General features: G+C 36.6%; 2 protein-coding genes across 2 annotated transcripts; both read right to left on the bottom strand.

Annotated features, from left to right (window-relative positions):
* Positions 1–824: 824 nt before the first annotated feature.
* Positions 825–9,981, bottom strand: LOC109373351 (small VCP/p97-interacting protein-like). Its single transcript, XM_019627120.1, has 4 exons — positions 9,812–9,981; positions 7,612–7,662; positions 6,976–7,092; positions 825–3,240 (listed from the first exon to the last, which is right to left on the bottom strand). The coding sequence occupies exons 1-4, from the start codon at positions 9,863–9,865 to the stop codon at positions 3,226–3,228; spliced, it is 237 nt and encodes a 78-aa protein (XP_019482665.1). The 5' UTR covers positions 9,866–9,981; the 3' UTR covers positions 825–3,225.
* Positions 9,982–15,778: 5,797 nt separating this feature from the next.
* Positions 15,779–24,830, bottom strand: CCDC179 (coiled-coil domain containing 179). The gene is made up of 4 exons (XM_019627121.1): positions 24,786–24,830; positions 23,463–23,507; positions 21,935–22,039; positions 15,779–15,787 (listed from the first exon to the last, which is right to left on the bottom strand). The coding sequence occupies exons 1-4, from the start codon at positions 24,828–24,830 to the stop codon at positions 15,779–15,781; spliced, it is 204 nt and encodes a 67-aa protein (XP_019482666.1).
* Positions 24,831–27,330: the final 2,500 nt, after the last annotated feature.

The raw sequence follows: 27,330 nt of genomic DNA, 5'->3' as shown, positions 1-27,330 counted from the left end.
TGGGTATAGTAAAAGTATATCCAGGTCAAGTAATTTATGCACATTCAGTATTCAGTTCTTAGACCACAATGATCACATTTAGAGGCAACATCTGCAAGATGAAGCATACCTAGAAGAGGGGGAACAGGACAAAAAAACGCCATGGCATGTGAGAAATTTTAAGTGTTTGAGTTCTTTGGACATAAACTCTTGTGTCAAATCAGAATTTTTTAAGTCTGCTATATACAAAAATACCTTGTGTCAGTGGCTTCTGAGAAAAATCAGAACAGCCATGGTACCACATTTGAATCAACTTAAAGCACATATAGTCATGGGAATTTGAGGTGCTTGCTTGGCGATGTAAAAGGAATATACCTTAATCTCACGATACGCATACATATCTACTGACCTCTTACTCATCTATTTATGCAGAAGTTATTCAAATCTAAAACTGACAAGAGTCACTTTTTCTTCTAAGGGCAGAGCATAATTCTTATCAGAAAATAAACAAGCTGAACTGTTGGGAGGAGAAAAGGAAAATTCAAGGTTTATGTCAATTCTCCGGGGGGTACCTAGAATGATAGCTATAACCTTTATTATAGTATTGTTTCTGTAAGAAAACAGACTAATAATATCACTTGTCCTTTACAGTATTGGAAAAGAAACATGCCTACCTATAAATTCAGGGGTTGTATGAACACATCAAACCGCCTTTAGCTGTTGTTCTCATTAATCCCAAAGAGGTAAAAGCATTGCTGAGGCTTCCCTAACCACTATCCCAGGTTCTAATTATTTAAGATGTAGTGAAGATAACATTTTTGTTAAACAGAAACATCCGACGTCAATTTTCATGTAGGAAAAATTTATATTTATATCCCTATAAGGCAATACAGAATTTATAACATAAGCATGTGTGCAAAAACTATTAATTACATTCCAAACACAATCAGTAGAATGACAGCATCATATAAAATGCAGTATGTTAACAAACAGGCTATGTAATCATAAATCTTTTTGTCACCTGCCATATAGTTTGATGATTGGTTTAAGCATTTTACATTTTAACATGATAGTGTATGCATTTTACTGCTTCATTTATATTTTAGTAATTTTGTTGGGGGGGTTTGGGTGACATAAACATGATAACGTTTTCCTTTTAAAATACTGAATTATGGTAAAATGGCTCGAAGTTAGGGATTTCATCAGGAATTGATTCATAACTTCATGAGGGAGATGCCTGGATGTATCTGCATGTGTGTGTACTATTTTTTTTTTAAGTAGTCATTTACTGGTTTCCTATCAGGCATCTAGCCACCCCTCTTTCCTTCCCCTTTCTAAAACTATTCCTAACATTTAAGTATCATCCCTAAGCCCATGCATACCCATGTGGTTGTGGGAGAAGCTGATCACACCCACGGAAGCAAGTCACAGCTGGCTGGAGCAGCATGTCGTACTGTTTTCAGAAAGCAATATACCAGCCTAACATTCATGGCTCAACAGTAAATTAGCATAGCATTTGGATATAAACTATTAGAAATAGGGCATTATTCCCTAGATGGAAACCTTTTGTTTACACTAACCCAAGTATAATTCTTTAAGATGTAGTACAGATAAAATTTTTCTTACTGTATTAAAACGAAGGAAAGATTTGTGCAAATCAAAGATGATATGCTCTGCTTCCATATCCACTGAGCTATTAATGATCCTTTTTCCTTCCAGCCATGGAAAAATTAATCATGTTCATAAAGTCAGAACTTTATTTCTAAAATGCAACTCAATAATTTCACTACTCTTTATGAACAAAATACAACTAATCCTCTAAAGGATGAAGAAAATTGAGCCCAAATGTATGTGTTGTGTGCATATCATAGAATATTTCATGTCATAATAGAAAAGGTAATTTTTCCATGAAAAGTCAGGAGATCTATGCTATAGTGCAAAGTCTCTAAAAACATATACAAAATATTACAATATAACACAAATATTGTGGGAGGGATGAGTAAGATAGTGCTCAGTTTCCTTTCTGTAATTCAATTGAGCTGGTCTATTTAATTTAGTCTCTGTTGGCACTCAGTATCTGCAAATTCTAAGTGAGGGCTCAGAGTATATATAGCCTTGCCATCCAAGAGTTAGGAGCCATACTAGCTAATTAAAAGATACGGCAGTTCTTCTATTTTAGCTTATTATATATTAAAAACAAAAATTCAAAAAACAAAAATGCTATAAAACTCATGTTACTAATAAACAAAAATCTACAAATTTGACTATGCATCATACAGAAATACCTAGCAATATTTTTATGTTTAAAGTAGTCGTTTTTAAATACAGTACCTGCACGTTTCTCTTTCATACATTCATACTTGCCTTGACAATTTCACATCTGTATCAATCTTATGACCATGTCTTAATAAATACAAAAGAATAAACACACCTATGAAATTTGGACAAATGTATTACCACTCAGTATATATAACCCATTCAGATTCTTAACTCACTTAATTACTACAAAGATCTTCACAGAGCTGAATCTGATATTGTAATAATAGCACATTACTGCCCTCTGATGGTACCACTAACACATAATTTTAAATTCAGCAAGCAAAGAAACAAATTATTGTAATGTAAAACATAGTATGTTATGTTTATAAGCTACATAAATAGAAAATAAATTAGGAGAAATTCAGTACTTTGTACAAATACTCATTACTTAGTATGTTATAAAAATGTACAGTGATCCTTCATATAAGCCCTTCAAGTGATTTTTCAAAATTTTCCCTGATGGTCAATTTAAAGGCACTAAGTCCATAAGTTTAAGCAAAGGTTTTCATACATAATGAAATGAAAGGAGATAAAAGGCTAAGCAGCACAACTATAAATAGCTAGATCATTTTATAAAGGAGGGAAAATGATATGGCAAATTTCAATATTTGAGATGAATACAGAAACCTTACATGCAATGTATATATATTCACTATTTAGGTCCATGTTTTAACTATTCAAAGTGGCAAATTATCCACTCCCAGCAGATGAGCAACTGTAGGAAAATAAGTATTTAATGAAAGTTCTGGCCATTTTTTTAAGTCTGAAAATCAAAAGCATTTCTGATATTTCAATACTGAAAAAGCACTGCATTTAAGGGCACTAAAATTACAGTCTGAATCTTCATTTATTCAAAAGAAGAAATTCAATTGAGCACGTCCACTTGATTGCAGGTACTAGTTATTGGCAGTAGACTCATATTATCCTTCATGAAACTGTCCACTAGAAAATAAAATATACACAGAAAAGAAAAAGTTACATAACAATTTTCTATGGGAACAAACAAGCAAAGACAAGTACATGGGATATACAAAAGCAAATTGATCTTTGTGAATAGCAACAATTAGTAAAATTTTACATTATAGTAAGAGTTTGAAGATATATGATAGTTTAAAAATACAAAGAAGGAAAACAAAATATTTGGTCTGATTAATGGATAGCTAAATCCAAAATATTCAATAATCACTACAGGAAAACAAAACAAACCACCACCAAACAAAAACAACAAAACTACAAAATGAAAATAAAGGAATTCTTATTTGAGGCAGGGAGTCAAGAAATAGAAATGATTAAATAACGGTTTGGCAATCTTTTCCTTGCTTGAGTGGAGAAACTAATCCATTTGTGGTTCTGTTTAATCAAGTCTATTAAATCTGCAATAAGTTCTGAAAGAGCCACTGGGATAGGACAGAGATATTTTCAGAGTAGTGTTTTCCAAGTACATCCAAGGAATAGTATTTGGTAGATATATACATACTTTATTTAAAGTAATATATTTATTTTTATTTATTTAAATACAGATATATATGTATGTGTGTATATGTGTGTGTCTATATATATATATATTTCTTAATAAATTAAAAAAGTAAGGTTTAATCCAAGTAAACTTGTTTTTCTTTATTGTAGGACTTCTTAGAGACTTGAACAGTGTCCTTTTTAATCTCTAAGAAAGGAATACAGTATATAATATTCAGGATTTATAAACTGTTTTCACCATGGGAGTCTATTTTCCACAATATATCTTAGGACCAGTGTTAAAAACACTAGAGCAGTGATTCTCAACCTAGTTTGACATTAGATGACCTGGGGAATCACAAAATACCGATGGCTATGTCCTGCGATGAGATTCCGATGGTATGAGCTAGGGCCCAAGGTGAAGCCTTGTCTGAAAGCTCCTTGAAATTCTAATGTGCAGCCAGGGCTGAGAGCCAGAGCACCAGAGGTCTGCATTACTCCGTTGTACCGCTGCATCCTATACTGATGTTAGTTTGCATCCTGATGCCATCATACCTTGACTTCTTAAGGTAAGGCTGCCTTTTCAGAAGACAGTAATACCACTGCTAATTATCCTAAGAGGCAGAGGTAGTCAGGAAAGGGAGATGTAGAGGGCATGAAGGCAGGGAAAGGGCATGTGTTCCTCATACTATGGAGTCTGGCTAGAGTAGGAAGAATCAAGCTACACTTGAAGACTTGCCATGCCAGCCTGTAGAACAGGCCTGACAGCAGCCCTTAAAGAACCCTAGGCCAGGGGAGTGAGAATGAAAGGTTTTCTCTGCCTTTTATTTTCCCTGAGATGCCAACATTTTATTTTGAACTTAACTGTATGCTCTGATGAGCTATGCAGTGGCTAAGAGAAAGGCTGCCTGTCCCTTAAAGCCAGGGTGTTGGTGTGGTAGAAGTGCCTGGGAATATTCCGAGGGAAAATGACACAGTGGCAACAGCAGTGGTTTATGAGGGTGAGCCCCTCTTATTGGGGACATCCTCCCATACTGTCCAGCTTCATGGCCTTGAGGGTTATTTTTATTAAGGGAGCCAGAAAGATTTCCTTTAAGAATAGTACACAAAGAAATAAAGGTACTAAATTTAACACTGGGATGTTTTTCATTTTGAGCACTTGTGAGGGGACGAGAAGAATTTTAAGGCCTAATTTCTTTTTAATCTATAGGCTTCAGGGGATGGAAGCCCCTTTCTTTCTTTGAGTTTAAAAGCTGATGTCAAATTTGTTGGGTTACAAGTTGTAAAAGAAGCACCTTCTTAATTCTGACTATATAGAAAGTATCCTTTTCTTATAACATTATATGTGACAAAGTCACTCATTTCTTCTAGTGCCTCCATTTCTTCTAGTATGAAGTAGTGGGTGTCAGCATCATTACCAGTCCTATAATTTAATTTTCACAAATTATTTGTTTTTGAAAGCCCTCTATTAAGTAAACCTGGTGACAGATCTTGATCGCAACAGGATATTGAAAGTAAGCACCTATACTTTTGACAAACACTTTTTGTTTTTAAATTGGGGAATTGGTGAAGGGGAACAGCCAAGTTGTTGTCCTTCAATCTTAGTTGTGGAAGGCGCAGCTAGCTCAGCTCCCAAGTCCAGTCGCCATCTGGCCTCCCATTGGCAACTCGTGGCCTCTAAGCTGAAGGTGCTGTGTTCAATCTTACTTTCGGGTGGGTAGCCACCATCCCATGGGAGAGTCGAACCAGCAGCCTTGTTGTTAAGAGCGCATGCTCTAACCACTGAGCCATCTGGGCGGCAGCTCAGCTCAAGGTGCTGAGTTCAGTCTTAGTTGCTGGCGGGCGTAGCCCACCATCAAACAGGCAGTCTTGTTGTTATACCAGCTGAGCCATCCTGCCACCTGTTGGCAGCCCAGCAGCAGCTCAGCTCGGGCGCAGCATCACTGGCCCATGTGGGAATCGAACCAGCGGCCCTATTGCTCAGAGCTCGTGCTCTTAAGCTAACTCTTGACCAACTGAGCCACTTGGCTGGCCCGATAAACATTTTTATCTCTCACCACCTGTTTTACTTTATACTAAATTTATTCTATTCTATTGTTGAGGGTATGTTAAAAAAAGCAAAATGGGCACAGTAATTTACCTCAGTATTGAAACCAATATTTTATACATTGTTAAAAGTTAACAAGTTTTTTTAATTTCATTTACTACATGAAATTAGATAAAGTAACATATAATTATAAAATACACACAGATAAATCTTATCTCTATGTGATATTCCTGAGTGTCAGCTCTGCTCAGGATGCTCCTAAACTGCCTGCCCTACCAGTTAGGAATATGTATACATATATGCATTTATATATAGTTATGAGAGCAAAAACCAAACTGAACTGAGAAGACAGTGAATTGGCTAAACAAGTACTCATAAATCACTGACAAGCTGAGTATAACTGACTGAAATTCAGGACATTGTCCTTTTCACAAATATGCTTAATTAAGAAATATTATTTCCTTTAAAATGGACCAAAGAATAAATTCTTAGTATTTGAACTATTATTTTTCTGAGCTTTAACATGTAAAATGAAACCTTTATAGTCCTGTTAGATTGTAAAGATCTCCGAGCTCAAGGACCTTGTTTAATTTTTCCACCAATATATTTCCTGTGTCAAGCGCTGCAGTTGCTACATTGGAAGGTGCATGTGTCACAATCACCCCTGTATACTCAAATTAACAGTTACATAACTATGATAATGAGTGACAATGGAAGGCTCAAAAATATCAAATCTTTGAGTAAAAAAAAAATGTAGGTTATAAAAACAAATTTATAGTGTAATTCAATTGAATAAGATTGATGTATGAATGAAGATGAGAAATGATGCCTGTCAAAATGACACTGAATTGGGGTGATTTTTACTTTCTTTATACTCTCCCATAGTGTTTCAGTTTTCTAACTAAGATTAGTATTGATTATATAAACCATTAAGATATAATGCTTAATATAATCAAGAAAAATCTATTTTCATTTTTGGAAAAGAAAGTAAACATATTCCAGGGTTACAATGTCCAAATAAATTGATACTTCTTCCAATCTATATTATTCATGCTTTTAAATTAATTAAAATTTTTCTGATAATCCATTTCAAGAGAAAATTATTAAATGGATTGCTAGTTAAGTTTTAAAAAATTCCAGGTAAGGTTAAATCTTGAGAACATTTTAATACTTACTCTAAGTCCACTTTCTGGTGGGGGCCCAGACGTAGTAGCAATTTGTTTTTCCATTTTTTCCTTTTTCTTTTTCTTTTCTTCCACAGAACGAACATCCAAAATGCCCCGAGATGCAGCCTTTAAGAAATGTGATCAGGGATACAAAACAATAAAAATCAGTATCTTAAAGTTTTTTTATTTTGATTTTTTTGCTTTTTAGGCTTTTCTTTGGAGGTGGGGGGGTTGGTCTATTTTTGGTAAAAAGAAATTAAACTATTTCTACCACAGCTCTACATAAAACATATTATCATTTTTTCATTGGGTATTTTGCAACCATAAAAATTTTCCTTCTAAACCTACTTCATATTTGTCTGTGTTTTATAAGGCATGGTCATTTTATCCCAAGGAAGAATGTTATTAAAGGGGCATCTCACATTACAGAAGGCATCTGTAGTTATTTTCATAAATTAAATGATATAAATGCATTAATGTAATTTATAGAAAGAGAACATTTTGAAAATGATTACCTTTAAATATAAATTTATAGGATAATCAGATACCGTTTTCGTTAGAGAATACTATTAGTCATTGACATCTATCAAGAATAAAATACAAACTTAATTATCTAAGTAGGTAGAATTTTACATTTACTCTCACCTCCTTCTGTCTTTTCTCTGCAGCCTCTGCAAGTTTTGCTCTTTTCTCTGCCTAAGGAAAATGTGTAAAAAATATATTTTAAAATAAAACCAAATATTATCATGGATAATTTACACACCTGTAGGTAATATAAGTTTACAAAATATTTAGTACTGACTCAAAATGTCTCACTAAAACTCCTGTATTTACAATATTTATGAAATAATCAACTTTCTGAATTTCATTCTCACAATCAAGCAATATACCTCCAAATAAATACATGCTAAGACATATACAGATGCTATATGTCATATATTATACATCTTATATATTATATATGCATATATATTATACATTATATATACACACAGGTTGACCTATAAAATCTTTTTTTGTTTTTTAAAAAGGTCTTACAACTTACAAACAAGTCAGGGTAATAATAAAACAAATGAAATTTAATAATACAAGGAGGGAAATACATGGTTTGGTACTGCCAGTTATAAAGAACCTTGAAGTAGGTTGGTGTTTTCAGGAAAGGTTCATAAATGAAGTGGGTGAATCTCACTGGGGAGGATAGGACAGAGTGTAGGAAATTTATGAGAGGTACTGTTCCATGTTGGGAAAGTGAATATTATTTTTCTATATCATGTATTAATTGGAAAATCTTCAAGTATGTAAGACAGTGAGTAGCATCCTTTTGGGAGCTATGTTAATTCCCTTGTTTTCCATAACACAATACGTATTCATTCATTCATTCATTCATTCATTCATTGGACAAATACAGTATTTACTAAACACCTGTCATGCCTCAGAAATGTTTCTCGGTGTTGAGGATACAGCAGTGAAAAAACACAAACAAATGGTTCCACCCACATGAAACTTAAATTCCAAAAGGGCACACAGTCAAATATCATCAAGTACATCTGTGTCTTCCAGATAGTAATAAGCGCTTCAGGGAAATACAGCGAGTATGGTGGACAGGAAATGGAAGGATTGGGTGCGTGGTATAGTGGGGGATTTATTTTATTTAGGGTGGTCAATAAAAACCTCAGTGACCAAGCGACACTGAAGTAGTGAGCCATGTGGTTATCTGTGGGGGTGGGCGGAGGGACTAACAAATGCTGACAGTTGGGGATTTTATCAGCAGCCCGATACACAAAATTAAGAATAGTTAAAAGCAACAGTAACAAGAAAGACAAGGAGCACTTTCTGGTACCCACTTCCAGGTCATTTTTAGTACCTATACTCATAAAGCTGAAGAGTTCATGTACTTTCCTAAATAAGTAATTTCTTTCAACGAATTTTTAGCTAGAAAGGAGAGAAGCGAGGAATTTAGGTTTTCTGCTATCAACTCCCTGTAAGGACTATTAATGTAAAGACACTGTTAAAAACAGAAAGCTACAAAGTATAAATGTACCACAAACCGCCTAAATTTGAATTTCAGTTAAACAACAAATAATTTCTAGTATAAGTATGTCTCAGTATTACATGGGTCAAATCTATTTTGAAAATGTATTCCTTGTTTCTCTGAAAATTCAAATTTAACTGGGCGTGCTGTGTTTTTATTTGCTAAATATGGCTGCGTTACCAATTGTACTCTCTGTACTACATAAAATAGTCCTTTTTTTAAAAAAAAAAGGAAGAACTTAAAAAAGCGAAATACTAAAGGGAAACCATTACTACAATATCCAATAAGGCGCGGGAGGCTGCGGGACTTGACTGAGCACCTTCTTTAAACAGCTGGTGGAGACACAGGAAAAGACACATCTCCGAGGCCCTCCAACACTTCAGCTCACGCGGGACGAGGAGCCCCGTTTTGCACCCGGACTCCCTCGCCCGCACCGCCCGGAATGGCCCCTACACCGCGCCGTCGGCGGACGCCTGCGTCCTACGAACTTCTAATTTTGCCGAACTCAGGGAAAAGGGGGAGAGACCCCGGAGCCGCCTTCGGACAACCGGCAACCCTGTGTCACCCAAGTGGGGAGTCCGACGGGGAGGCGGCGGCCCAGGTCCCGCTAGCAGGATCCCAACGTCCCTCGGGGCGCGACCGCCCGTCTTGACCACCCGGGACCCAGCGGCGAGCTCCCCGGCCCGCGCCGCCGCTTCCGCCCGCCCAGGTGCCCGCAGCTCGAGGCCGCCCGGAGCCTCCGCCTCTCCCGGGAACAGGTGCGCGCGGCGCAGGCCGGCGGACGCGGAGACACGGGAGCGCGGCCTTACTCACCGGGTCCGGCGAGGGAGGCGCGGAGTCCCCGGGACAGGGAAAGCACAGCCCCATCGGGAGAGCGGCGGAGCGTCCCTCCCGCCCCAGACCGGTAAGTGCGAACTGCGCGGCCCCGGGTCGGCCGCGCTCGCCGCGTTCCCACCGCTGCCCGGCGGCTCGGCTCCGCCCACTGCTGCCGCGCTCCCTCCTCTCGCGGCTCCGCCCCCCCTGCGGCCCGCCTCCGTCCCCACCCCCCACCCCACATTGGCCACGCCCCGCGAGTGCCTGGCGAGCTTGGGCCGTGGCCGCGGTGCCAGGAAAAACGTGCTGCGGGCAGCAGACAGGGATGGGATGGAAGGACTTGATTCGTGGCCTCCCTTGCCTGGCCATTTATAAACGAGTCATACAGCTCTGGATAGTTCGTTACTTCTCTTGTGAGATGGGACTCTGACCTCCAAGAAATTAAAGTGTAGTTGACTTCAACTTGCCAAAATTGCAAATTGACATCAGCACCATTTCTACCTTCTGAGTGACTATGGGCATTATTCCAATTGAGAGCAGAATAGGAAATCCTTCGCTGTGTTTTAGAAGCCAACCTCGTGAATGTGGCGTTAGTTGAGATGCCCGTTGGTTTCTGCTGTTTTGGAGTCAACATATCGCTACAAGGGTAGTGACGTAGGTTGATCTAGTCAGGAATATTTTAATTGAATGCTTGTCAAATTTTAATAGGCATAAAAATCACCTGGGCATCTACTTAAAATGTAGTTTATGATTTAATAAGTTTAAGATGAAATCTGAAATTTATTTCTAGTAAGATTCTGGGTAATGCTGAAGTTACAGCACACAACTGCTTTTGTTTGATTTTTTTTCCTTGCATTATATTAGTTTTTCTTGCTTGTTGAAATATCTTCAAACATTGCAAAAAGGTAGTATGTAAAGTGACAGTTAACTCCCCAGAAATCACTGTTCTATGGCTTCAGGTCTCATGTTTAAGTCTTTAATCCATTTTAAGTTAACTTTTGTGAACTGTGTAAGATTGGGGTCCAGTGTCATTCTTCTGCATGTTGTTACCTCGTTTTCCCAGCACCATTTATTGAAGAGAATATCCTTTCCCCCATTGGGTATTCTTGGCTCCCTTGTCAAATAGTAGTAGAGTATATATGCGTGGGTTTATTTCTGGACTCTTGATTCTGTTCCATTGGTTTTTGTGTCTGTTTTTATGCCAGAACCATACCTTTTGATTACTACAGCTTTGTAGTATAGTTTGAAGTCAGGACTTGTGATGCCTCCAGCTTTGTACTTTCTCAAGATTGTGTTGGCTATTGGGGGTCTTTTGTGATTTCATACAAATTTAGGATTGTTTGTTCTATTTCTGTGAAAAATGGCTTTGGAATTTGGGTAGGCATTGCATTGAATCTGTTGATTGCTTTGGATAGTATGGGCATTTTAACAATATTAACTCTTCCGAACCATCAACACAAGATATCTTTCCATTTATTTGTGCCCAAAGAAAACACTGATTTGTGTTTGTGCCTATAGATTGACTGTATTTTCTAGAGTTTCAGATAAATGGGATCATATGTAATTTTTTTGTCTTGGCTTTTCTTCAACATAAAGTTTAAAAATTCATTAATGTTATTTATTGTGTGTATGGTTCCTCGATAATATTCAATTTTTATAGATGTACCGCATTTTAAAAATGAATTTACCTATCCATGGACATAGGGCTGTTTGCATTTTGAGGCTATTTGTGAACAAAGCTTTATAAATATTTGTGTACAAGTCTTTGTGTGAACATGTTTATTTCTCTTTAGTGAAAACCTAAGAGTGGAATAACTGGGTCGTGTTTCACATGTATGGAAAACTGTTAGGGATTTTTTTTAAGGTAAAGTGCTTATACCATGTCATTCATATCAGTGATGTAAGAAAGTACCAGTTATTTCTCATCCTAGCTAACAGTTGGTATGATTAGTCTTTTTAATTTTACCGGTTCACATGGATCTATAGTGGTATTAATTTGCATTTACTGTCTTTTTATATACTACCTGGTTATTTGTATAGCTGTTTAGAAATGTCAGTTCAAATATTTTGTCCTTTTTTATCAGATTGTTTTAGTTCAAACATATATATATATATGTATATATATATGTATATATATATATATATATATATATATATATATATACACATACATATAGTGGTCAAAGGACATAATTCTGTCTCACTTCAATCCTATAAAACTCAACTGAGATTTACCTTGTGGCCCAGCAGGTGGTCTGTTTTCATTTTCCGGTGTGCACTTGAAAGAATATGTGTTCTGTTAATGTTGGGTGGAGTATTTTATGAATATCACTAAAAGTGTTGGCTGGTAGTGCTGGCTCCTATGTTTTTACTGATTTTCTATTTGTTGCATCAGTTTTAAAGAGAGGAATGTTTGTATTTCAGTTATAATTGTGGATTTGTGTGTTTATTCTTTGAATTCTTCCAGGTTTTGCTTAATGTCTTTTGATATTTTGCTATTGGGTGCATATATTTATGATTATGTCTTTGTGATGAATTGAAGCTCTTATTATAAAATATTAATCTATATACCCAATAATATGGTTTATTCTGAAAACTAATTTATTAATATAGCCATTCTAGCTTTAAGGTTTGTGTTTTCATGATATATTTTGCTGCATCATTTCATTTCTAAACCTATCAATGTTTATATACAAAGTATGTTTCTAGCAGACAGCTTGTAGTTGGTTTTTCTTTTTTTTTTTCTTTTTTAGCTGAGCCATCCTGTTGGCAGCTCAGCAGCAGCTCAGCTTGGGCCAGGAATCGAACCGGCATCCCTGTTGCTCAGAGCTCGCACTCTTAAGTGAGCTCTTAACCAACTGAGCCACTCGGCTGGCCCAGTTTTGCATTTTTTAAAAATCCAGTTTGACAATCTCTGCCTGTTGGAAGAAGATTCTCCATTGGTCTTGCATGTTTCCATATGTTTTCTGAGCAAAGGTTTGAACATTCTTTGCTCTAGACTGTCTTTTTAAGGACGTTTGTATAGTAAGCTAACTTGAAAGATAGTCTCCTCTAGAGCAGGCTTGTTTTCTGTCCAGTATAGTGGAGACAGTGCCTCCCTGCAGAGCAAAAGTTGGGCAGGTTTGCTCAGCAGCCCCTTCTGTAAGACTGGGGCTTCCTTAGCTGTAACACAAACCCACAGTGTGCCAGTAGCGACCCGGGCACAGCTCTGCATCACACTCATGGGGCTTGGAGAGTCAAAATAAACCAATGCAAGCATGCATTTGATACTGCCTGCTGTGCCTGAAGCAATGGAGTTCTTTGACTCCACCCAGGAGCCTTTTGTCTTCTGCCAGCATCTATGAAACTGGGCCAGTCTAACTTGTTTTCTTGTAAAGTAGAATAAAATCTCAAATCCTTCAGTTCTTGATACTGCCTTTTAATTGGAGTGTTTAGACCATTTAGATTTAATGTAGCTATTAATTTGGGATTAAATCTACATCTTGCCATTTGTTTTCTTTATTTTCAAATCCATTCTTTGTTCCCCTGTTCTTTTTCTATCTTCATTTGGAGTGGTTTTCCACATTCCATTTTATCCCCCCTATGAGTTATATCTCTTTGTGTGTGTGTGTGTGTGTGTGTGTGTGTGTGTGTGTGTGTGTGTGTGTGTGTGTGGTTTCTCTAGTGTTTACAATATGTCTTTAACGTATCCAAGTCTACCTTCAAATCTCTTTTCCGGTAAAATATGAGAAACTTTCGACAATTGTACTTTCCATTAACCCTCTCCCACCCTTTGTTGTCATTCATTTACCCCTACATGTTATTGAAACCACAATAATTATTTTTACTTAAAACAGTCAATTAATTTTTAAAGAAATAAAAATTTAGAGTAAAATGATTTTATATTTACTTGTATGTGTATCATTTCCAGAGCTTTTCATTGTTTTGTGTAGATCCAAGAATCTGACAAAACTTTTCTTCCACTTAAAGAACTATTTCCCTGCAAGTCTGCCATTGATAAGTATTTTTTGACATTTCTGGGGAAAAAAATCTGCATTTTGCCTTCAGTTTTGAAGAACATTTTTGCTCCATATAAAACTTTAATTTGGCAGATTTTAAACAATCAATTCTTAAAAGATGTCATTCTGGCTCATATAATTTCTGATGAGGTTTCTGGTTTTCTTATGCTTGTTTCTCAGTATTTAATGTTCTCCCCTCCCCCTACTGTTTTCCTTCTCTTTTCAGTATTTTTCAGCAATCTGATTATAAGGTAATTTGATCAGTTTTGATCCATATAGTGCCTGGTATTCTTAAGCTTTTTGGATTCATGGGATTAGCTTTTATCAAATGTGGAAACATTTTGGGAGTTCTTTTTCACTCCTATTCTCCCCTAGTCAGTCATTCCCAATTATTCATTAGACCATGTGATATTGTCGCACAGATAAGCAAGGCACTAATCATGTTTTCCAGTCTTTTTCTTTTTTGCCTCAGTTTGGACATTTCTATTGCTGTATGTTCAATTTTATGACTTTTTTTTTTACATCTAATATACTTTTAATCTCATTTAGTGAATTTTTAAATTTCAGTTATTTTTCAGTTCTAAAAGCTCTGTTTAGTTCTTTTTAATATCTTTTTTCTCTCCTTGTATGTTCATGTTTTCTTCTTTAAATTGCTGAGCAGAGTTAACATATATAATGTTTACATTAATTCTAAATACATCATCTCTTTTCATATCTGTGTCTCTTTCTATTGACTTGATTTCCCCCTGACTATGTTACATTTTTCTGCTTCTTGACATGCCTAGTAATTTTGGTTGGATACTAGACAATTACACTGATAGTGAACAGAGAGGAAACAGAGCTAACCTTGTTGAGGTTCAGTTCACCCTGTGCACGCGCAGCTTAGCACTCAGCAGACTCAGTGAGAGCCATATGCAGATCACAAAGTACTGTGTGCAGTTCCTTACTGTCTGGAATTCTGCCCTCTCCTCTAGCTACCCAGAATTCTTAGCTCTGTTCCTCAGCTTAAGAAAACTGCTGTGTTCTGCTTATTATCCTTTTCCCTGCATCAAGATTTAGAATGCTCCTCCAGGCCGTAAATGGATAGTCATAGGGTTCCTCTATTTCTTTTCTCTTAGAGGTCACAGCCCTTTTTTACTCTTGTCTCATTTCTGAAAACCATTGTTTTTAATATTTTGTCCTGTTTTCTAGTTGTTTACCGTGGAAGCATAATTCTGATATTTGTATCATGCCCGCAAGCAGAATTCCCTGTACTTCAGATTATATTTTGGATGCTGCGAATCAGTCGCTAAATATAATGTTTGTGTTAACCTAATAGTTGGCAACTCAATAATTTAGAATATAATTGCAATAATTCCATTTGCATGTCAAGTTACTTATGTAATTAAGCAAGCATTTTACGGAGACATGATTATAATCCATTTCATACATAAAAGTAAACTCTAATTCAGTATTCAAAATTTACTGTGAGAATTTTAATTGCACTATAGCTTATTTGCAATATTAACATAAAACATAAGTTTTAGTTATATTAAAACTTTCCCCTAGGACTACTTAAAGATTGTAAACATTTTGTTTAAACACAAGTCATTATAAATATACAGCAGAGAAATATCTGTTTTCCCCTATTATTAAAACATAACTCTAAATCTCTACAAGTCATAAATCCAACTGCAAAATTTAAATATTAGTATATTATTTTCAAAAGCCTATACATATTCATTTTATTTGTTGAAAGGCAGCATTTCTCAAATTTGCAAACAAAAGAAAGTGGTAGTGAGATACGGTACTTAATAAAGTTCTTGAGCCTGTGACTTGGATGTGAAATGGTTGCATTGTGTTTATTTTGCTGAAATAGCAGATGATTGCCTTTATCTTTCAAATGACGTCAAATCTGGAAATGCCACTAGATGTTATAAATCTGCATATTTTGTTCTGGCACATGATTTCTTCCATACAGACTCCAGCTTTATGTCCACTAGAAGAGATTAAAATATACAAAGAAAAATAAATTCAATTAAAATTTATATAAGGAAAAGTTTACATAAACTATAAATTATCTGGAAAAAGTATCAAAGGGAGAAGCCTTTTTTATGCAAATACAATTGTAGTAAGGTCACAGTCAGATAGAATCCTGATATAAAAGTCACTAATATAAAATAAATCATATTGGGGAAAATTTGATATGAACATTTTTTTCCATAAGTCAGGTAGCAAACACTACAAACAGGAAGAATTTGTAGAAGATGAAAATAACAGTTTGGACAGAGGGTCAAAGTCATTTCTAAACATAATGGATGTGACAGAAATGTTAAACATGGGGATTTTCTTTTCTAAGTCGTATGATCTGCAATTGACTGAGAAATGCATATTATATACGTCTGTTGAGAGTGTTTTAAGTCTTAAAATGACTCAAAATCAATTGAGCAACAGGGAAAAATAAGTGAAAATGGCAAGATTATGCATATCAGAATTGATAGGAATTTAGCCATAAGTAGTATTTCAAGATAATTTAAGTATCCATGAGTACATAAAATTAATGATGTAATGAGGTGACCACTTCTGTTATAGAGATTTTAAACAGAGAAAAACCAAAACAAAAATACTTTTTCAAACTTATTTTAACAAGTGCATGCTTCAGCCTCATCATGCACCCTCTGTTCTAATGGATTTAACCCATATGTCAATAAAATACTAATCAGGTCTTAATTTTCATCCTAAACCATTTCAGTTGTACAAATACTGTTATGGTATTTTTTCCTGAAGCCAAAGATCAATTTAACAGGAGGGAAAAAAGAGAAGAGGGTATTAATAGGGATGCTGCTTACAACACAACAATTTGCAAAACACACAAGAGAAGAACGTGAAAGAATCAGTACTGTTTAAAGCAGTGTTATTCTGTGTAGTCTGGTTTGGGTGCTAGTATTACAGTTATTACTACTTTGCAACAAGATTAGCAGAGAATTGAGACTAAACATTCATGTTCACTTATAACAACTTGATATTGCTATGACATTTGGATTGTATGCTAAAATAGTGATCAGTCCACAGTGGTTTAGAATTAAACTAAACCAAATGAAACAAAATAATTGATCTTTGACCACATTTGAGAAGCACTGAGAGCTTGAGCTTAAATAGGAGATGCTATACATTTTGGTCAATATATAGAAGAAACATAAGTGGGAGTTTCCAGTCTGTCATGTAAAGAGCTTGGAAATCATCACTGTAATCCTCACAACAAGAAAAAAGTTGAACATATTGCATCATTATTTACAGTAGCAGAGACATAGAAGTCACCTAAGTGTCTATCAGTGGGTGAACAGATAAAGAACATGTGGTATACAGATATACGATGAAACATTATGTGGCCATAAAAAAGAAGGAACTCTTGCCATTTCAACAGCATATGAATGGACCTTGAGGACATTATGCTAAGTGAAATAAATCAGAGAGAGAAAGACAAATATCATATGATCTTACTTATATGTAGACTCTAAAAAAAGCCAAAAGTTAGCTCATAGATACAGAGAACAGATTGGTGATTGCCGGAGGTGGGAGTTTGGGAGTGGGTGAAAACGGGTGAAGGTGGTCAAAAGGTACAAACTTCCTGTTATAAAATAAGTCCTGGAGATGTAATGTACAGCATTGAGACTATAGTTCATAATACTGTATTGTATATTTGAAAGTTGCTGAGAGAGTAGACCTTAAGAGTTATTACCACAGGGGAAAATCTGTAATTATGTGTGGTGATAGATGTTAATTAAGACTTACTGCAGTGATGACTTCAAAATACATACAAATATCGAATCATTATGTTGTACATCTGAAACTAATACATTGTTGAGACATAATTATATCTCAATTAAATTATATAATTATAATTTAAATTATATTAATTAAATTATACAATTAAATTATAGAATTATATCTCAATTAAAAAAAGAGAAAAAAAACTGAACAGATTGAACACCAACAACTCTTTGGGTCCATCCGACAATAGAGGTCACAGGGCAAACAGGTGATTCCACTGCTGAAGCTCAAACTGGTAGGAACACTTAAATTTCAATGGATGAATTGCTGGAGGCTCAGTATGTATTAGCTTGAAAATTAAAAACTCAGACGGGGGCAGTGGAGGGAAGTCTTATGGAAGCCCTACTAGTTCCTTGAGTTTTACCTGCAGGAGCCACATGGGTCTCACTGTTGAAGATCAGAGAAACATCTCCTTTTGCTTCCAGAAGTGGGAGGGTGAAAGTAACCATTTTGAAGTACCCCCAGAGCTTTGTTCTCCTTAATAGGGCATGCCCTCAAGGGAAACTATTTTATCAGAACCTGACCAGTTTGGGTTTTGCCAAACCTTAACTGACCTGGGGGAAGGAAAATACCCCAATTGAGACCCATTGATATGGGGAAGAGAAATACCCAACTTCAGTTCCCTATAGCCTTCCTGTCTTGCTTGAGGGGGAGGGCAGAAAAGAAGTAGTTGAGAAAGTCACATCCCAGGGACTCAGATTCACTAAAAGACTGAGACCTAATTCTAGAACTATACTATACTTATCTTTCCCACACAATTTACCACTACATCAATAAGGCTGCTATATAATATCAGGGGAGTCCAGCTTAAAGAACTGCAAGCTTCAGACCCTATTTAAGAGAGAGTCTCTAGGGGGACCCAAAGAAAAGAGGGGAGACAAAAATAAGGACACCAGAATAAGTTTTTACCTCTGACACCATAGCTACAGCAAACAGAAAAACACAGCCTAAATCCTAGCCAAATAAACAGAGAACCTCACACTAAAGGCTTATCTATCTCAGTTTCTATTACTCAATACATCATGTCTGTCTCTCAACAAAAAATTACAAGACATGCTAAAAAGCAAAACAATCAAATAAACAACCACACACAAAAAACCCCAAAACAAACTAGTCTGAAGAGACAAAGCAAGCATCAGATCTAGACTCAGATACAGCAGATATTTTGGATCTCAGATTGGGAATTTAAAATTATTATGATTAATATGCTGAGATCTCATGGAAAAAATGGATAAGATGCAAGAACAGATGGGCAATGTAAAGGTAAATGGGAACTCTGAAGAAAGAATCAAAAGTAAATTCTAGAAATCTAAAACATTTGCATAAATTAAGAATGTCATTGATGGGCTCATTGGTCGGCTTGGCATGGCGGGAAACAGAATCAGAAAGCTTGACAATGTGTCAATAGAAACATCCAAATTAAAAAGCAAGGAGAAAAAAAAGGATGAAAAAATGGAACAGAAATATCCAAGAACTGTGGGACAATTAAAAAGTTTTAAAGTGTAAGAAATTTTATCAATAATTAATAACTTTCCAAGACAAAAAGCACCAAGCCCAGATGTGTTCACTGGTGAATTCTTCCAAACATATAAAATGGAAATTACACCAATTCTTTGCAGTCTCTTGCAGAAAATAGAAACAAAGGGAAAGCTTCCTAACTTATTCGATGAGGCCAGCATGACTCTATCACCCAAACCAAAGACAGTACAAGAAAGGAAATGACTGCCTAATATCTCTCAGAGCATAGAAACAAAAATACTCAACAAAATATTGGCAAGTTGAATCCCAGAATGTATATAACTAATTATACACCATGGCCTAGTGTGCTCTGGGAAAGGCACTATTAGAAGAATGAAAGGACAAAGCACAGACTGGAAGAAAATATTTGCAAAACACATCATAAAAAAGCAAAACAAAACTGGTATTCAATAACTCCTAAAACTCAACAATAAGAAAATAAACAACTCAATTAAAAGAAAATAAACAACTCAATTAAACAACTCACCAAAGAAGTTATGCAGATAGCAGATAAACATACGAAAAGATTGTCAGTACTATATTAAAACAAGATACCACTGCACACCTGTCAGAATGGCTAAAATCCAAAGCACTAAAAACATCCAATGTTGGCAAGAATGTGGAGCAACAGGAACTCTCATTCATTGCTGGCGGAAATGCAAAATGATAAGGCTACTTTGGAAGGCAGTTTGCCAGTTTCTTATAAAGCTAAACATAGTTTTACCATCTGATCCAGCAATTGCATTCCTAGAAATTTATGCAAGTGAGTTGAAAACTTATGTCCACTCAAAAATCTGAAACATCAATGTTTACAGCAGCTGTATTCATGATTGCCCCAAATTGGAAACAGCCATGATGTCTTTCAATAGGTGAATAAACTGTGGTACATCTATCCATACAATGGAATATCATTCAAGGATAAAGGAAATGGGTTATTAAGGCATAAAAAGGCATAGAAGAACCTTAAATGCATATTGTTAAGTGAAAGAAGCCAGTCTAAAAGAAAGACTACATACTGTGTAGTTCCAACTATATGACATTCCGGAAAGGGCAAAACTAGAGAGATTGTAAAAAAGGTCAGTGATTGCCAGGAGTTAGAGGAGCGGGAGAGGAGGGAGGGCCGGGATGAATAGGTGGAGCACAGGGGATTTTTAGGCCAGTGAAACTATTCTTCATGATACTGTAATACTCAGAATTGTACAACTCAGGGAGTTTACATTAGGATCCCTAGGATTCCCTAATGTAAACTATGGACTTGAGTTAATAATATATCGATATTGATTCGTCAATTGTAACAAATGTATTACTCCAATGCAAGATGTCAGTAATGGGACAAACTGTTGGGGAAGGACAGGGAGTATGTGGGAACTCTGTATTTTCTGTTCAAACTTTCTGTAAACCTAAACTGCTCTAAACAATAAAGTCTATTTATCTAAATACAAAGGGGGCACAAGAAAAAATTTGGGGGTGGCTATGTTGATTATCTTGGTTGTGGTGATGGTTTCCTGGATGTACATGTGTTAAACTGTTAAAGACTAGATATACACTTTAAATATAGGCAGTTTATTGTATGCAACTATACTTCAATAAGGCTGATAAAAAGCAAACTGTATACGTGTACACACACACACACACACACACACACACACACACACATTTGGACACTGTTTTCCTGATGAAAAGGGTACTGACTAGGCTGGCATATGCTTTTTTCTCTTTGTCCTACACCTTTGTCTTGGAATGTAGATACAGTGTTTACTGATGTAGAAACCTTTCTGAGACCATGACAATAAAGGTCATGAGAAAAGTCTGAAGGATCAGAAAGATAGAAGGACTTTTTTGGTGATTTTTGGAACTACCATATTCACCATAGACTGCATAGGTCAGGAGTTCTAGTTTGGAAAATATATATATATATATATATTCCTATTTGGTTAAGCCACTGCAGCTGAATTTTTCTTATAAGGAACTGAAGTTAGCAATTCCGAACTGACATAACTATTCATTAGTTGTGTTTATAAAATATTTTCTTTAAAAAAGGAAATGAACAGAACAAAAAACTTAATTATTGGAAATACAACTTTTCCCAAATTTTTCTGTAATGAAATATAATCCTGTTCCTAGAGATTCCCCGGATAAGGGCAGGGATAACTACTAAATAAAAAGAGGAACGGATGAGGAAAATGGGGATTTTTACCCTGAAGAAATGCCGGAATGTTAAGGAAGGTAACAGGCATCCTCAACTATCTAAGGAACTTTCAAGCAGAAGGGCCACTGGATATATCTCTGGCAACAAGAAATATAATACCACGTGTAAGGGGCTCCTCGAAGCAATATCATGTGTTATATGGAAGAACTTTTAAATCCATGTCAAAGGTATGCAAAGATGGAATAAGCTGTGATTGGTGTAGAGCTTTCTGATGTATACAAGCCCAGGGTGAATAACTATGTGGTGGGAGATTTTGTAATTTATTTTCCAAATAATATAATGCAAAACATTTAAGTGACTAATTTTGTCAGATAATTTTGTCAGAAAAAACTGGAATACAGAACAACATGGTTTCAAAGACCATACTCTTTTCATTAAACCACATGATCTCCAGGAGTTGATTGCAAAGAAGATTTAAATAATAGGTGAGAATTTGATTAGAGGCGCTTTTAGGTACCTTTCCAGACTGCGATTATGCATTTCTCAAAGGAAAAGGGAAAAACAAAATTTAGAGTATTGTGTAAATTAAAAGTGAGGTGTCTGTTGCATTTAAAGATCTGTTAATTACAGTGAAGACTTTATACTTACTAGGAGTCCTGGTTCTGGAATAGGAGCAGGTTTTGCAAACCGTTTACTAAATTTCCTCTTCTGTTTCTTTAGGTTTTTCATATTCTCAACACGTTTACGCATGGACTTTTAGACAATTGAAAGGAAAGAAAACAAATGACACTTTTTACAATAAAAGGTAACATGCTGATTATATTTTTGGTTTATGTCAATAAAAAAGATGCGCACAGTCCATGCATATGGTTTACATAGCTACATAGAAGTGGGAAAAAAATCTCTTTTCAAACGTGTGGTTCATAGATGAAGAAAACACATGGGATCATCAGTAGTTTTCAAATGAGACTATCTACTCTTGATTCCCATGTTACCAGCTGTGTACTTGTAGATAGATCCAAGATTCGTGGATATAGGTATTTACTTTTAGTTTAAAGGTAATGTTCATTAAAAACCCCAAAACAATTTTTTATGGTACTAAGAAAACAAAATCCATGTACATTCTTTAATTCTCTTAAATGCTTCATATCACAGAGCTTTTTTTTAATGTACCCATTGTATGGCACCTATAAGTAGCAGAGACCTAGGGGATCGAATAGAATGCTTTGAAGATAGTGAAATAGAGTATTAAGGGTAGAGAGGATAGGAATAATAGGAACTTTTATCCACTGTCATAGGGAGTACAATTGGTACAATTTTGTAAAAAACAATGTGGTATTACTTTATAACAATGAAAAATTTGCTTTCCCTATGATCCAGCCAGTCTACCCCTGCCGAAATGATCAAGTGAAACTCTTGTTCATGGACAAAAAGACAAGTATTAGAATGTTCACAGTAGCACTGCTCATTCCAAGATATTTGTAAACTACTCACTGTTCATCAACAGGAGAAAGGATTAATGAACTGAGATATGTTCCACAAGGGAATATTAAACAGTAGTGAAAAGAAAGGAGCTATAACTCTACAACAATATGTACGAGACTTAGGATTCATTGCGAAGAAAGAATAAAGTATACACGAAATGTTGTGTGATAGTGTGCTTATAAAGTTCAAAACCAACCAAATTCAAACAGTGTACTTTTAGAGGCACGTTATGTGACAAACTATTTAAAAAATTGAGATTGATAAAAATAAAATCCAAGATAGTTGTTACCTCTAGGAGAGATGTGGGGAGGCAGAATGGAGAAGCAGCCCCTAGATGAGCTCAAGGATACCGATAATGTTTTCTTAAGTTGGAGGTATATTGTATTACTCTGTTTTACAAATTAGATAGTTTACATATATTCTTGTGTATATGTCAAATGTTACTTTAAAAATGATAATATAAGCCATTTAGGTTATCCTAGTTAAGACTCACTTTAATAGTCATCACAAGATCCCAGAGTCCCAGGAAAGATACTGCAGAAGTGTCTCGCTAATAAAAGTTTTATCATATTAGGGACGACTACACATAAAGGTACATGATCAAGTCACAGTTTTGAAATACCCATAATTATTTATTTACTTTTTTAAAAAATGTTTTTATTGTTCCCATAATTACTTATTTAAACGTTACCTGCCCTTCAGTGACTTCCGAAGGACGAGCCCGTCGTGGTCCTTCCTACAAAATATGTAAAATAATTTTAAAGAACACACACGAAAGTCATGAGGAAACAGAAAGATTATTCTGTATAACAGGAAGCCCATGCTACTGTTTTTTGTTTATGTAACATACATATTATCTCAACTGCAAGAGGCAGGATCAGAAGACGATCAAGGTAAAAATCAGGGTAGAGATTGGCGACAGGATTATAGGAAGAAAACACCAGCGATGTACCGCATTACAGGTGTGAGACTTCATAAAGGGAAACCTCATTTAAAATGGCGTTGGGAGGCCAGAAGAGGGAGCCCTTATGCTCTACCACTTGACATCAGAGCCTATCAGGAAGAACTGTCAATGATGGACCCAAGCCAGAAGAGACTTACCTTTCAAGTTGATACTACTTTACCATTCCAGCAGGAGGAAGGAAGATTTCCTTCTTGTCCAGCAACTTGGCCAATGAGAAACCACCACCACCCTGAACTTGCTCACTTTCCTCCAATGGATTTTCCTTCAAAACAACCCCTCCCAATTTCTTCCTTTTTCTCTATGAAGTTCCTCTTGTTTGCATGTTAGATTTACCTGTAGTTTTTGCTATAGCAGGCTTGTCCAGAATTGCCATTCTCGGCTATTCCCAAATAAACCCATTTTGCTGGTAAAATAATTGGCTGGTTTATTATTATTATTATTATTATTACTAATTATTATTGGACAACACAGGAACAGCATTGAGTACAGAGATTTATTCTGGAAGAAAAGGGTGTACAATAAATCCAAACAGTCATGTTTCTGTTGGTACATGACTTCACGGTGTCATACTGCTCTTCCCTAAAGGAACTGGTCTTAGACTGGCTTCTAAAGCCTGGGAAAGCTGAGGTGATTGAGAAACCCCAGGTGGTATATGGTTTTCTGAGGCACAGGGAGATTGGCTGATAGTTTATGGGGTTCCACTCCTCCCCCAACTTTAAATTGTACCACATACTTCCTCCTCCCATCATTTTGACCCAGGTGTTTAACCCAAACACCCAACATCAGTCTCCTCCCCACCTGAATATTGAGAAGTTTATCCTCTCCCCCACCTCTGCAACCCCTGCCCCACCATCTGGGGCAGCTGAATGGGTCAATCAACAGATGATTGAATGTGTCTGGCCCAGTCTGTTGACTTCACCCAGGATTTCCCAATCCCTAGCACCAAATTAACTGCGTGTGCAATGGCCGGAAGCGCCAGCGGCTGTGTGTCCTCCAAGCTCGAGGCCAGGGGCAGGGGAGGCCAGGCACGGTTAAGGCCGAAGAACTCACGGGGTTGACTTGGGTAGTTTCGTCCCCTGTACAGCGCAGGCACATGCTTCGGAGCCTCAGAGCGCCCCGGCGCTCACTGCCTGATCCCCACCAAGTAATCATGAGGGCGCCACCCACCACTGGGGAGCCCCGCCCTGTGACATCACAATTTTCTTTATCCTTGCCCCGCCCTAGCCTTTAACTGTCTTGCAATTCCAATGCAGGGGAAGTGGAATCCCTAGCTGCCTGGAGAGCATCTGTGGAATTAGGGATGGTTACCACGACCCCCTATCCATCCAGCTCTCTTGCTCAGACAACCAATGATGTCAATTTTCCATCTGTTTTCTCCTCATCTCTCTGCTGTCTCTCCATAGAGCCCCCCTCACGTATTAACATATTTAAACTTAGCTTCCATGGTCCCTCACTTCAGTCTTTTGTCAGGGTTTTCAATTCCATCATCTCATTGTTGTTCCCTCACAGCTCCCAGTTGGATCCATCCAACTATAGGCCTTCGCCCTGGGCTGAAGGAGGGAAAAACTTGAAGATTGCTTCAATATATAGCCCTGATCTTCAACTTAAACTGTGTCTTCCCCAGCGCTTGCCCCTTGTTTTTATGTTGCACCAGCTTTTTTTTTTTTTTTTCACTCTGCCTCATTCCCTTCAAACTGTTTTCACCATACTAAAATCTCTGCACCCAGCAGCCCCCAGTCACTTTCAGCAGAAGCAGGACAACTCTTGCTCCACGTGCTGCTAATGGCTAGCACATATAGCTCAACACTGTTAGATGAATTTATATATTAGCTCATCAGCTCCCTACAACAACTCAGGAGGGTGAGGGAGTGATTATTATTATCTGGGAAACAAGGCACTGATATGTTAAATAACTTGTCCGAGGTTATACAGCTAGAGGGTGAGCTGGGATTTAAATCCACACAGTTGGCCTCTGTTCAGAGCCTGTGGCTTTAATCACAGTGCTATGCCACCAATTGCTTTTCAAAGCCCAGCCTGGAGCTACCACAGTTCCTTGCCACCTATAAGCTACCACCTGTTTGTATCCACATTATCCTTCTCCCTGTAATCCTGTTTGCAATGGAAAAAGTTGTTGCCCCTCCTCTTGTCTGAAATAAATCTCTCCACTTCTGTTCTCAGGCCATTTTCCTCCTAGAATCCTCTTCAGAGACCTTCACAGATGGCACCCTCTCCTTGTTAACCTCTCTATAGTGCCTCTTTTCCTTAAACATGTAAATACTATATGCTCAAATCTTCCCCTCTTCAAACTAAGAAACCAAAACCCTTTGAACAACAACTAATTATAACTATTGCCCATCCCCTGTATTTACAGTAAATGTTCATAAGAGTAATCTGCAATTCCTGTCTCCTCTTTCTTACAGCCTGCCATGTTTGGCTTACTGCAACCTGCCTCAGTCCATATTATCCTATTGATAATGGTTTCAAAATAGTCACTAATGACCTTCCTGTTGAATGAATTCAGTGAACACTTTGTACCATGTGACTGGTGGTAAAAACTTGCATAGTGTTGGAAACTGCAGAGAGATGTCTTAGAAGAGTTAGGATTAGAAAAATTACTCTTGCCCACTGAAGTGTTCAAAACCAGTGACCATTCCCACATCCAGTTATTTGTCTCATTTCCTGTCTGAGCAAAATTTGATATTTTTGTTTTATATCTTAAAGTAGCTGTTTCATAATGCAAGTAAGTTTAGCTTGTTAGGGTATTTCCAGACTGCTGCTGGTATTCTTATTATCTTTCTCTGGGCATTTGATAAATATACAGTGATGGAATCAGTTAAAATAGCATTGCACTAATATATCTATATCCTGTAGTTGCTCTGCTCCTACTGTTTTAAAATTCTTAGTTTTTAAGCATTGGCTCTGCATTTTTATTTGGCACTAGGACCTGCATATTGTGTAAGGGGTTTTGAATGTACCCTACAAAATTTGTGAGAAAATATCTATCTATCATCTATCTATCTATCTATCTATCTATCTATCTATCTATCTACCTACCTATCATCTATCTATCTTATCTTTCTATGTAACTATCATCTGTCTATGAGTCTATCTATCAAACACTCGACACACGTAGCATTTAATGTCATTTTTTATTATTATTACCATGTACTGAGTTTATAGCAGTTTTTCCCTATTCTGTATCTATGTAGTTAAGTTGTGAAATCTAAGTTATAAACTTTTTAATTTGCCTATATTAAGTTATATCTTTTTAGATTCGACTTAATCATTTCATCCTGTCAAGAGCTTTTTTTTCTTCTCTATAGCACAGCAGCTCCCTGTCATCTACTGACTAGATCAGCATGTAATGTCATCATCCTAATCTGTGATAAAAACATTGCACAGAATAGAGTTGACAATGCTCTGCAGCAAAGCACAGAAAGCTGCACTGCAGGTTCATCAAAAATTGTTTATCAGTACCTTGTGTTACAATCGTTTATTCCCTTACAAATTCACTCAAATTTGATACTAACTATTTCTGATTACATCCACCTCATCCACAACATTATCATGCCTTTTCAAATATAGTGCTGAAACC

The sequence above is a fragment of the Hipposideros armiger genome, unplaced genomic scaffold (genome assembly GCF_001890085.2).
Source record: "Hipposideros armiger isolate ML-2016 unplaced genomic scaffold, ASM189008v1 scaffold_711, whole genome shotgun sequence".
NCBI classification, from domain to species: domain Eukaryota; kingdom Metazoa; phylum Chordata; class Mammalia; order Chiroptera; family Hipposideridae; genus Hipposideros; species Hipposideros armiger.
Note: the sequence above shows the minus strand (reverse complement) of the source record. Positions and strands in the feature narration are given on the sequence as shown.

Coding starts and splice junctions, on each gene's coding strand:
- CCDC179 (XM_019627121.1), bottom strand. CDS start 24,830: ATGTGCCTGCGCTGTACAGGGGACGAAACTACCCAAGTCAACCCC. Junction 23,508..24,785: donor AAACTACCCAAGTCAACCCC/GTGAGTTCTTCG, acceptor CATATTTTGTAG/GAAGGACCACGACGGGCTCG. Junction 22,040..23,462: donor CGGAAGTCACTGAAGGGCAG/GTAACGTTTAAA, acceptor ATTGTCTAAAAG/TCCATGCGTAAACGTGTTGA.
- LOC109373351 (XM_019627120.1), bottom strand. CDS start 9,865: ATGGGGCTGTGCTTTCCCTGTCCCGGGGACTCCGCGCCTCCCTCGCCG. Junction 7,663..9,811: donor CGCCTCCCTCGCCGGACCCG/GTGAGTAAGGCC, acceptor CATTTTCCTTAG/GCAGAGAAAAGAGCAAAACT. Junction 7,093..7,611: donor CAGAGAAAAGACAGAAGGAG/GTGAGAGTAAAT, acceptor CATTTCTTAAAG/GCTGCATCTCGGGGCATTTT.